Source organism: Heteronotia binoei, chromosome 11 (assembly GCF_032191835.1).
Source record: "Heteronotia binoei isolate CCM8104 ecotype False Entrance Well chromosome 11, APGP_CSIRO_Hbin_v1, whole genome shotgun sequence".
Taxonomy (NCBI): domain Eukaryota; kingdom Metazoa; phylum Chordata; class Lepidosauria; order Squamata; family Gekkonidae; genus Heteronotia; species Heteronotia binoei.
The window spans coordinates 38112804-38125990 of NC_083233.1; the positions used below are offsets into that span (position 1 = coordinate 38112804).

Consider the following 13187-nt stretch of genomic DNA (forward strand, 5'->3'; position numbering starts at 1 on the left):
GATTATGTGCACATGTGAATGAGCCATTGCAGATATAATACTGTAAAGAAAACATTTATCACTTCAAAGACCAACAGATTTCAGTGGAGTCATCATACACTGGAAGCCATGAAGTAAATGGTTGTAGAAAGTTCCAGTGATATGCTTGCATATGTGGTGAAGGCCCTGATTATTGTATACTTGGATTTGGATCTTATATCTTGTTTCTGCTCATCCTTCTTTCATTTTATGTGGAAGTGGTCCTCTGCTATGAAGCCTATTCCTTTCACACTAGGTACTCAGCAGCTTATTAAAAGATCTTGGTCCTTTGTGAGTAGAAGTATCTAGTGTTGGAGGTATGCACCCTCTGCAGTGGAGGACTGTTTCTACAATGAACAAAGCGATGACCAAAGGAGAGAATGTATAGGGTCCGAGCCCTGGTGACTAACAGCTCAGTGTATGGATGGAGTTGGACCAATAGAGGTGGAAACCACTGTTTGGTGTGATGATGGAAGTTCTAGCTGTGGTATTATTTCTATGACAGCCTATTCACACACGCAAGCCATGAACTGATATTGCAACTGTCTAATGATTAATTTATACATCAGATAATTGTGTAAAGTGACTTCACTTACACACAAAGGATTTGAACTGTTATGTGAAAAGTCTGTCTCTGGTGGCGCAGTCACATACGAAAGCCATTGCTTGATATTGCAGCTGACATGGTGAACATGCATGTGTGAATTAGGTCTAGGTATGATTTGATTTTACATATCTGTGTAGCTACATTATTGTCATTCTTATTGGTCCTAAATTCTATCAGGTGCCAGTAATTGTTCCCTGTTGGTCATGAATATGCCTTCCTATGCATCACCAGAAACATTCCTAATTTAAAAGTAAAATTTTATGTTTTTTATACTTTATTTTCATTCTTGCTAGTGCCCAAGGTGGTGTACAATCACACCACAATTAACTATCCTCATTATTATAAATGTCTAAATTATTTCTAAAATAATGCAAAGCCTAAATTTCCATAACATAACAACAGCCCATTTAAAAATAGCCACTCTGTGTTAAAACTTATAGCTTAAAATCTCACAAATAACATGGTTGGTGGAAGAGAACTATTTTAGCTTGATGTCGACAAGTATATAAAGACATCAGCAAATGGATAGCTCTTCGTAATTTCAGAGAAACAGTGTTACTATCAACTCAGGGTCACCATAGTGAACTGAGTTAGTATACTGGCTGAGACACATTTTATTTATTTATGTAGATGCTCTTAGCGTGCTTTTATCTGCTCAATGAGGACTCAAAGTGACTCAGAATGTAGAAGAAAAACCATAACAACACCAGTTACCATATGTTACATTGATCTTAAAGAGCAGGAAACTTCATCTATCTGTCTGTTCATCAATCTCTCTGTGTTTTGAGGTAATCACTGAGGCTTCTGTTTAATATTTCCTCTATTTGAGAAGTTACAGCACCTGCTATAAGTATCAGAGCCTTCTTGGTGGTTGCCTTAATATTATGTGTGTTCATGTTCTTCCCTCCTGAGGTTTAGGTTCCTTTGTAAGGCCTTTGGATAAGTGGAAGAAAAGAGATTGAAGGGACATGGCTGTGGTCAGATGACAGGCTTGGTGTGATATGGCCAGACCTTTATTTTATCCGGTGCTAGTTGTTCTGGAGAGGTTTGTCCAAATATGCCACCTTTAATCTGCCTCACTGCACACTCACTCTGTGACCATTCAGATTGTTGCTGTGCAGTAACTGTCCAGGTGTGGTATGATTTGATTTTACATATGTGTAGCGACATTATTGTCGTTGGCCCTAAATTCTAACAGGTGCCAGTAATTCTAACAAGTGGGCAGTCCAGGGTTTTCCTTTTCATTTGTTTGTCTTTCACACATGCGTATAAGTGCATATTTAACCCTCCGGCTCCTTTTTGACAGCTCCACTATCCCTCCATCCAGTATTGCAGGGGTGGGAAGTGTAAGCATACTGCAGATTTACATAAGAGTAGCCCCAGTGATCAATACATTTACTCTTGTGTCAATCATGGGGTGCACTCACACTGCAAATCTTTTTCTGCTAACACAGTTTGCATGGGGGAAAGTGGGATAGAGAGTAGGGATGCCAGACTCTCCATGCTTTCTGCCAATATGGGAGCCTAACTAGGGAGTATTTCCATGGGTTTCCAACACCAAGAAACAGGAGGGGTTTTTTTGGGGGGGGGGAATTGTTGCTTAAAAGCAACTCTCCAGGGGGCTCCCAGGTGCAGAAACACACAAGTGGTGTCAAAGATTTCAGGTTTTCACGGCTGGTAACATCATTAGGGTTTTTAGAATCTTTCGGGATCAAGTGCCGTGTTCTACTGGAGAAAGTTTTCCTTCCAGACGTTTCGTTCTCAGCTGAGGAGAACATCCTCAGTGGCGTTGCAGCTGGAGCAGGCGCTCAGACCTTCTTGGCTGCTGTGCATTGAGTCACAAGTGGTGATTCAAAATCCTGGGGTGAAGGTCCACTTATGCTCACATCACTGCCTGATTTTTTTTAAAGCATAATGGAAGGTTCATACTTCCTAACTACCTTCAGTTCATAACAGGGGAATCCAGACATCTGGAAATGTGAGGTGAAAGTGCTGACATTCATAAAGACCAGACTTTCCCTGGTGTAAAATAACCAATTTGAAGATGGGTCAGAACAGGGTGTCGAATGGGGAAGAGGAGGTAGATGTTGCTGTCTGACTGTGCACCTTAAGTCCAGAAGGGAATAATGACGACATTGGATCAAAGTGTTTGTGTGACCACAGTCTATATTGTATATATTTTATTAATGTGTGTGTCACTTTGGGCATTTATGAAAACATGTTTATATTTTATTTATATCCCACCCTCCCTGCCAAAGCAGGCTCATTAACATGGGATTGTACATCCATGCGCTCATAAGTATGTATGTTTTAAAGTGCATGGAAAATGACGACACTCTTTAGCTGTGATATTGCTGCTTTTTAACCAGGGTTGCCCATATTAAGTGAGCATTGATCCAGGACAGATTCCATTAATAACTCATAGCTTCTTTATACATCTCTCATATTTACCAATATTTAAACTCAACTGAGTTTCCCAGTCAATAGATCTGTCTTTGTATCTGTCAAGTTGAATTTAGTTGAAGACTGTGGTTTATATTCATTGCAGAAAAAACTGGTAAATGTCATCTTAAAATCAGAAGGACAGAGCATGATATCTGGTATCAAATACTCTTCCTGGTACAAATGCTGAGTATTCTTACCAGCTTATGTATGTGGGAGTGTTGGAACTGTTAGGTAATGTCATATGATCTAACATCTATATACAGCCCAAGTCACCTCAGTTATGGAAAAATCTGAAAAATGATATATTTTAAATGTAGTAGTCAAATCTCAGTGCAGATTACCTCATAATAGAGACAAAGACCTCATTAACACAAACCACACATAGAATAGAATGACAGGCTGGGAGAGATCTGTTTCTCCCTCATGCATCTGAATAAACTTTAAAAGAGAGAGTGGTGATGAGCCAAAATGAGAGGCACATTTTGTGACTATGCCACCCCTCCCAAAATGGGTACAGTGATTCTTTTCTGCCTTTGTAAAAAGATTATTAGCACTTCATGAAAGGCAGGTGTTAAAGGGAAAAGGAAACGTATCTTTGTTGTTAAAACAACTGACTGACCCTTCCCCACCTTACTCAGTAATATGTAGCTAATGAGGAAGCCGGATGCACCTCTAAATGTGGAAGTCCATTTGCACTAAATTAATTTTTCTTTATATATGTACTGAGTAATTCTTGCGCTACATTCAAATTTACAACTAAATGTGTGACTTAAACCCCACTTTTATCCTGTACTTGTTTTCATTTGCAAAATGAACTCACGTTGGCTCTTTGTTGACTACCTGGATGGTGTGATGTTAATGATTAACTACCTGGATGGTGTGATGTTAATAATCTTCACTATGGGACACCGGATTAGCTGAGATCATACAGTGAAGTGCATAATAAAATAGTAATAAAAAATGTTGACATAGCAGCAGATGAGGGAAAATGGTTGACCAAAGATACCACAAATTCACCAAAACACAAAACACCAGGGATATTTTCACACACACCCTTTTGCCATACACAAAATGGCAACTTTCACTTCAAAAATCACTTCATAAAAATATGGCGCAGCCTGAATTTTTAAGTTATACCTAGAAATATGAATCTGCATTTCCAGAACACAAAATGAATTTACTTGAGTGTGTGCATATATGTGCAAAATGGGTGCTCCCAAGCTGCAATCTTACTTGCCAAATTTCATCCTGGTATAATTTTTTACAGTCAAATTATAAACCTCTGGAAAACAGGTTTTATAACCAAGATCCCAATGGACTCTCTTTAATGTCTGGAATGATAAAACTGGCCCTTTCAAAAGACAAGTGTCATGGCCAAATGGAGAATTACTATGCTTTCCTTCCACCCACTACATTTCAATTTTAATTTTATGAATATTGCAAATTATATAACACACACATTATAACCTCTAACGGGGCTCATTTATAAGAGCAGTGTCCATCAATTATAAATTTTCCATGACATTAATAAAATGGCAAGAAGAACTAATTATGATGACTTCTGAGACGAAAGATGCCTTGGACTAATCATTAATGAGGTCAAAATGATACTTTTAAAAAACGCAGCAAGTTCTAATTATGAGTGAAATGAGATTATGAAAATGATCACAGAAAAGACATTAACCTGATGAGTTCCACAGTCTCCGAGTACATGGTGTACGGAGATTTTGCCTCTAATGGATCGCGCTCCATAGCATTGCCACACTCGATGAAGGAAAGAGCAGCATCAGCATAATTGACAGCTTTGCCAAACTTTTCCAGCTGAAAAAAGAAGGAAGAGACACATTCAAAGGATGCTCCAGATTTCATTTAAAGACAAGTATAGAATTATGGTCAACACAAGGGGCAGCTCATGTAGCACTGTGTCTTTATCAGACTCTGTTCTTCTATGCCTACTCCCTGTGAAGCTTGCTGTGGAAAGGTCTTAAAAGGAGGTGGAAAGAGCTTTCTGCTGCATTCCTGAGTCCTGAATAAAAATGCCTTTGAGCTCTGTTGACATGCCTGCCTTTTTCTATATCACACCCTCTTGTTGCACCCTTTGGAACAGTAGCTGGGCAAAGGCCCTTGTCTCTAAAGGGCCTGAGTGATCTTTAGCAGATGTATGATAACAAATTGCAGAATCCAGAAAAGCAATGGAGTGGATGAGGAGGGCCTTGTCAAGTCTAATAGCAGGGATGAGGTTAAGAACAGGGCTAAGTAAAGGATATGCCTTCTAATGAAGGATTGATGGGAGGTTTGCTGTGGTCATACAAGGCTGCCAACAAGTTGTTGTTAAGCAGTGCCTGTCTCGGCATTCCAGTAAGAGTGCAGGGGATGTCAAATGACATGTGACAGGAAAGAACTGCCTGCAGGCACCAACAGGATGCGAAATGCCTTTTTGCATTAGTGCTGCATGAGAAACAGCATGAATTCTGCCAGGCACAGACAAAGGTAACAAGATGGAAGGCTTGTTGACACACTGAGTGAATTAAGCAGGGTGGGCACAGTGGTGTTGAGGAGAGGGGGCTGACACAGCATGAGGAGGCTGTCATGAGCCCGGGCCTGTAAACATTTGCTAGCAGAGAGCAGGCAGCAGGCCACTGCCCACATAACATGCATGTGCCTTTAAAGGTCAGTCAACCACAGGAGGTGTTGTCAGTTTGCTTCTGTGAGCCTTCTCAACCTATGGACTCGGCTGTCAGCAATAAGCTCGGGCCACTTTCTTGAAGCAGGCCCATGAACAGGAATGAATGTTCAGTGACAAGCTGAGGAAACAGTCCAAATCCGGAGCAGGAGCATTAGGTCTATATTGGACCAAGGGAGAACAGAAAATCCAGCCACACCCATGCCTGACCTGTGGTACCGGGATGAATAAGAGGACACCATTTGATTTAGGCTTGCCATTTTGCCACCCTGGCAGGTGCTTCTTCACTGCTGCTCAGCTGGCTGACAGGGGAATAAAATGGCTGGAAATGGGGGAAACATCATCGTCAGCCTAACATACTGATGTCACTTCCCATGTCCCCAGAACTAACATCAACGTATTTGCTAGAAAGTCACTGTTGCTTGACAGGGCCCCCATTGCTGGTAAGTCCCTCTGCTGGTTGCTGGGCTCTGCCCAGCTACCTTAATTTCATTATAATAGTCTTTAAGAAGAGAGATTGGTGGGCAGAACCCAAAGTTTGGTAAGTCTAATATGGAGGGTATTATTACAAGTGCCCAGAAAGAGGGAGGTTCCACCAAAAAACTGCAGGTCTTTTCATTATAGCTTTTCATTCTGTCTGACTCTCTTATTCATACTTTTATTTATTTTAGGATGTTTTGTGTTTATTTAGCCTTTATAGAAATACATTAAAGCAAATTAGACATAAATAAGTGAAGAACCAACTAGCAATGGGTTGTAAAAAATCTGAAACATTACTAGGTTTAAATGCTAAAAAGCTTGAGTGACTAGGACAAGTTTCACTTGGAGCCTGAATTATGATAACAAAGACGTCTGGTTGTGCCATAATTAGGACAACCCCACAGAAAAGGCCTTTGATAAACACCTAACTTGATGGTGAGGGACCCTGGCAAAGGGCCTTGAACAGGTGGTTAAAGATAACAAGTGGTTCTGGACAGACCTGAGTCATTTATGGGACAATGCCAATACTATGAATTATGCTTAGAAATAAGCTGGAAGGCTGTGACTCTCCCCCTCCCTCAAGAACTTCACAATTTCCCCCCTAAAATTCCCAAGAAACCTTGATCCGGCATGGGTTTCTTTTCTACTACTTTATCTTTACATCCTTGGCATATATGCCTTCTTGGAAGAAATATCCCCCTTTTTACTATGTTTAAAATGGCATTTAGAATTCTGCTGGCACGAAATACTAATATCAGTTTGGTTTGGCTTTATGCCATATATGAAAGTCTGTCAGTCAGTGACTACTGTGAAGTTTTGAGTCAGTTCCTGAGTTTGATCTCTTTTTCAAGTTCTGTTGACATATTCTAATGTGGCCCAAAACTAAAACCTTGTTGTTCAGTCACACAGTTGAGTCCAACTCTTTGTGACCCCATGGACAAAGTCACACCAGACCCTCCTGTCTTCCACCATCCTCCGAAGTCTGCTCAAATTCATGTTTGTTACATCAGTAATGCTGTCCAGCCATATAATCTTTTGCCATCCTCTTCTTCTTTTGTCTTCTGTCTTTCCCAGCATCAGGATCTTCTCCAGGGAGTTCTCCCTTCTCATTTGGTGGCCAAAGTATTTGAACTTCAGTTTCAGCATCTGACCTTCCAGGGTTGATTTCCCTTAGGACAGACTGATTGGATCTTCTTGCAGTCCAAGGGACTCTCAAGATTCTTCTCCAGCACCACAGCTCAAAAGCATCTATTCTTCTGTGCTTGGCCTTCCTTATGGTCCAGTTCTCATAGCCACACATTACTACTGGGAATACCATCGCTTTGCCTATATGGACTTTTGTTGGCAGGGTGATGTCTCTACTTTTTATTATACTGCCCAGGTTCGCCATAGCTGTCATCCCAAGGAGCAAATGTCTTTTAATTTCATGGCTACAGTCACCATCTGCAGTGATCTTGGATGCCAGAATGTGAAGTCTGTCACTACTTCCATGTCTTCCCCTTCTATTTGCCAAGGTGTGATGGGGCCAGATGCCATGATCTTAGTTTCTTTGATGTTGAGTTTCAAGCCTACTTTTGTGCTCTCGTAAAACTAAAACCTACAGCAGGACTATGCAAAGAACACACTGAACCTTCAGTGTTTGCTACTGAAATCTGCAAATCCAAGCAAACAACTTGCAATGTAAATTTGATTGTTAGAGAAGGAATAAACCTGCACAGCCCAGTTCCAGGGACCCTTATAATGTTTGGAAGTTCTCTCCACCTAGGCTTCCTGTTTCCTGCCCGGGGTGGGGAATTACTAACCCTAAGCTCCAGTTTCCTGCCACTGTGAGACTGAGGAGTAAAAGAAAAGATGGCCTCAACATAGTGACACTCTAGTCTTCCCTACAGTAAAGATCAGAAAGACTAGGAGAACTAGTCTAGAGCAGGGGTCCCCAACCCCTGGGCCCTGGACTGGTACCAGTCCGTGGCCTGTTTTTGAGTGGGCCGTGCAGCCACCTGCCCCTCCTGTGCAGCCTCGCCGTCCCTTGTTTATACCACTTTAAGGCCGACCTCCCCCGCTCCCTGCTGATCAGCTGATCCAATCAGCGGGGAAAACCGCGGCAGTAGCAGCGAGCAACTGCTGAAACAGCCATGCTGGTGTAGTTTTCCCGGATGATTGGATCAGCTGATCGGCGGGGGGGGGGGGGGCGGGGAGGTCGGTCTGGAAGGCACTTCACCTTAAAGTGGTAAAGTGGCCTTAAAGTGGTAAAAATAGGAGGCGGTGAGGCTACGCGGGGGCGGTTGGCAAGGCTGCAGGGGACGGAGCAGAGGAGGGAGGAGGAAATGGGGGGGGAGGAGGAGGAGACACTGCAGGGCGGGGGTGGCCGCTGGCTCTGGGGCTGTGGTGGGCTGGCCAGCCCTGAGGCTGGTCCCCGGGATAAAAAAGGTTGGAGGCCTCTGGTCCAGAGCATCACGTGGAAGTGACATCCCATCTTCCCAAACTGTGCCCTTCCCATGCACCTCCCCCCAGCATTTGCTGAGTCAGTTTTAGAAACCCTATTTCTACCCTGCCTATGAGAATGATAAACTGGTTTATAGAACCTTCCTATTTAAAACCTTCTGTTGGTACTTATTCAAAAGACAAGTCTGGGAACACCTTGCATTGCTACAGATCAAGGGCACAACTTAATAGGCAAGCAGATTAGAAGTGGTTCTCTCTGGTGTATCATGATATCTTTGTAAGATGCACTGTACTGCTAAACTGATCACCACACTACCAAAAACAAACAAATGAACAAACCCCTAATTGAACACTTACCAGGGCATCTGCTTTGTGCTTTAGCTTCTTGGCCTCTTGCATGTAGTAATCTGCATTGTGGAGCCTAACCAGACAACAATAGTAAAAAACAGCAATTAGCTGACAAGATTTCATTTTCTTTATTGGCCAAAGCCAAGTAGTCCCAACCAGGTTTGTTAGTCTACCTTGATTACAATCACATACAATGAAACCATGGCTTAGTTTGTGGAGGGCAGGTTTAGGGAGACTTCAGCGAGACTCTGGGAAGATTGCCTACCAATAATTTACTCAATGCATGCTATAAAGCTTAATCTGGTTTCACTTCAAACCATGGTTTTCCTTTTGGGTTTGTAGTTAACCCGTAACTACTATTTAGGTATTTAATTCCAGATGTTATTGCTGAGTCATGGCTAAGGAAAACAAACCATGGATCACTATGAGATGCCTGCAGAGGGCCAACGGTTGTCAAACCGCTGATAAAAAGCGCTGACTGGTTTTCAGGACAAACTGGCCCCATTTATTTTTGTTTTCCTTCTGTCTTATCAGTGCAAAACTGCAGGATGCAAAGCTGTGATTGATGAGCTGGCTGCAAAATGGCTAACAGTGGAAACCAGAAGCCCAAAGGGGCCTATTAAACTTTGCTGAACAGAAGGAAAGGAGAAACCATTCAGAGTGATTAACCATAACAAGCTTCCATTACAAAAGCTAAAATCCAAAATAAAATATATATGTATGTTTTCTGTGGGGGAGAAGGAATTAGTCAGCATAATTCACAAAAGAAGCTTACTTATTCATAAATGATGCAAAATGTTGCTTTCAATGGCAACAAAGTCCCCACTTGTCTGAGATGATGGTGAGGTTGGCATCATACATACAGGCATATCTGATTGGCCATTGCTCTGTGGCAAAGTGAACATTTTGCACTGCACAGGGGCTTTGTTACAGTCCTTAACACCTCCAGCAGTAAAAACTGAGAAACATCTCCTGGAGAGAGAGAGCTGTCTCCAATTTGAATAGATAATACTGGACAAGACAGATCAACAGAAGTGGGACCCATACTTCATGCGGCAGGCATAACTGATGGTGGAGGAAAGTGCCATCAAGTTCCCATTGAATTATTGCAGTAGGCATGCAGTTTTGAAGTACCTGCATACATGTGCCTGGGAACACAAACTGTACATGGGTGTCTAAAGATGTGTATCTGTCACAAATAATACTCAGGCATCCCATATTTGACTCTCTATCAAATGGTATCAGATTACCACTGCAATAAAGGAATTGTCTGTGACATTATTAGAACTAATGGCAGAGCTACGTAAGTAGTGGTCGCTATTTGGCCGGGAGAGAAAGTTACAGAGATAACCTGCCCCATGCATATGATTTGGAGTCATGCACCCATCTCTGAGCAGGAGCTTGCTCCATCTTTCCCCAATCTCTTTCCTAAAATCCATTAATTGATTGCCATCTCTCAATTTTGTGAAATTTTTCCTCCCATCCACCCAAATACTAGAAATTGTGAGCACCTAGCAGAAGCTGATGGGCACGTCATTTGGGATAGAGAAAGGGAAGTCAGTTTTCACACAGTATATTATTGTGGGATTCTCATCTACAAGATGTAGTAAGGGCTGCTGCATTTTTAATTCCTGGGGGCCCATCTATGGCCCTTCTAAGATATCTGATGGCCACCATGGCAAACAGGATACAAGAGTAGATAGATTTCTGGTCTGATCCCCAGGGCTATCTTTACAGTCTTAATATTTTCCTCTCACTTATATTTTCCAATGATTCCTTTATTTGCCTTCTGCAAAGGCAAACCTTTCTAAAATTTGGAAAAAGAAATGTCCTGCAACATGTACAGTGTGATTTTACGTAAGTACAAGCACACTCTTTAATTTGCACAACGTGGCAAAAGGTTGTTCTTCCTACCTCTCCCTTGGAGAATTTGCATGCCCCTGTAATCGAATTTAGACCTTGTTAGATGACAGGGCCCTATCAATTTAAGCCTGAGAGCCGGAGCTGACTGCAAGGCTTTGCTCTCACTACCTACATATCATCAAACGTGATTTTAGGTCTTCTTGGCTCAGGATCCCCATTGGCGAAGGCAGGTGCTGCAGACCAGATATCATTGTCGAGATGGCTGGAGTCAAGCAGTGTGGGCCTGCTGTGGGAGTCTTCCTCCTGTGGGAAAGCAATTTTAATTAGCAGCTTTGGCTTGCATGCTAATAATACCTTCATATGTCACATAATGAAAGTTGGTGTGCCTCGAAATTAAAATCCAGGCACATATTTTGCATCTCACGGACTTCATGTCATAAGTCAAGCTCAGCAGATTAATTAAGCACTGCAGCTACAGATTGCTCACACACACGGCATCATTAACACCCACTTCCAAAAAGGTGTAATGTCAGCATGGGTGCCTTGTAACATTGCTTGCTTATTAAAACGTAAGATGAACTGCGAGCAAAAATTCACAATATCCGATGATTAGCGCTGGAGCTGGATTTAAACTGTAGGACTGCCTCTGAAAATAATTCAACACCCCCCCTCTTTAAATCACATCAGTTATATCACATATTAATTCTATTAAATTGTTACATGAAATAGCTGGATCAAATAGAGGTGTAGTTACACACACACACAGTGGGATCAGAGGAAACATGACCTTTTTCACTCTGCAAATCACACTATGTTGATATACTCTGGAACTGCACAACTTGTGTGACTCACCAAATAGGGTTGCTAACAGTCCTGGAGAAAGAAAATGTTCAGTCTTTTTGATAGAGACTTAATGTGTGGAAATAAGTAGTTGAAGCTTCTCATGACATAGAAGTAAATAAAATTCCATTAAGCCTATATGAATGGGATAGGAGCTCCCCCCACCCCCCTCGCCCTGTTGGTAACTCAATCACAAAGCATAACACAGCCCATCAACTTTCTAGTTTTGCTTTCTGCCTGGGATTGTGGGAAGAGCATGACTTAATAGCAAAGCACCTGCTTTGAGGTAGATGATTCCTGGGAAAAGCTGTCGCTCACTGATAGAACATTTGCTTGGCATGCAGAAGGTCCCTGTCAACCTACCAAGAATCAGGTAGTAGGTGATGTTAAAGATGTCCATCTGAGATGCTGGAGAGCTGCTTCCAGTCTGAGTAGACAATACTGACTTTGATGGACCAAAGGTCTATTCCATAGAAGATAACTTCATGTGTTCATGTGATTCAATCCCCAGCAGGAGTCATGAATGAAAACCCTTGAAAATGTGGGACTGGGCTGACCAAAGATTGTGTGTACAATTGCAGCACATAGAAAGTAGAGAATATTAAACCACAGAAGTTATATTTATTCTTCTGTGAAGTCTGTGTACCTTTAAGTAGCAAGGTTCTGAGTAGTCACTGAATGTCAAGAGCAAGACCAAATTTACCCTGTCGAGAGCAGAGAACCATACCTACAGCAGGCCTGTCAGTTTCTCACTTGTTATTTTACAGATAAGTCTGGATAAAGGTATTCAATTGGAGTAAGCAAAAGCATTGCTCCCTGGAGTCCATGATGCATCTTTTGCCAGAACAGCAGAGAAATACTTTGACTGCTGCCTCCAACACATGCTATGGATTATCTGGAGCCAGGCTACTGGCTAGGCCAAGTATGATGGAAATAGGAATATTTTTGGCTTTTTTATTCCTTCAATTGCAATTCTGTTCTTAGTGTTTTATTAATAAATCTAACTTCTTGTTAGAGTGAACTGGAGTGTTTTGATCTTGGGGGCAGGGGGGAGGTTCTACCTAAGTCCATCTCACATTGCATTATTTCCCTAGCCCTCTCAGTTACATTTTTTTAAGTGCAAGGAAACCCCTTAGAGAAGCTGAAGATCAATGTCTGGCAGAATGGCTCTTTGGTATCCCACCTGGATCTCTCTCCTCAGGAGAGTCCTGTTATTCTATAAACCAGGAGGCAGAATGAGCTATTGATTCTGTGTATATTGTGTGGTGGATTTAGGCCTAATGGTAAAACTGAGCTACTTCAACATTCTGAGGGGGGTGGGTCTGGGTAAGGAGACAGATAAGGACTCTCTGAAGGACTCCAAGGACATCACCAATACTTCATTGAGCACTCGGCATGGTGCATGGACTGTTTTCAGCTGGATGGAGCATCATTTGTGCAGTACCAAGACTTGATACACTC

At 42.0% G+C, this 13187-nt stretch overlaps 1 protein-coding gene across 2 annotated transcripts in view; it reads right to left on the reverse strand.

Annotated features, from left to right (window-relative positions):
* AFF2 (ALF transcription elongation factor 2) overlaps positions 1-13187 on the reverse strand; it is a 531080-nt gene that overhangs the window by 23923 nt on the left and 493970 nt on the right. For both annotated transcript variants that reach the window (XM_060249320.1, XM_060249319.1), the window contains exons 14-16: positions 11059-11189; positions 9033-9096; positions 4755-4891 (exon numbers count right to left, since the gene is read on the reverse strand). In XM_060249320.1, the coding sequence (XP_060105303.1) occupies positions 4755-4891; positions 9033-9096; positions 11059-11189 (332 nt within the window). The remainder of the gene's footprint in view (positions 1-4754; positions 4892-9032; positions 9097-11058; positions 11190-13187) is intronic.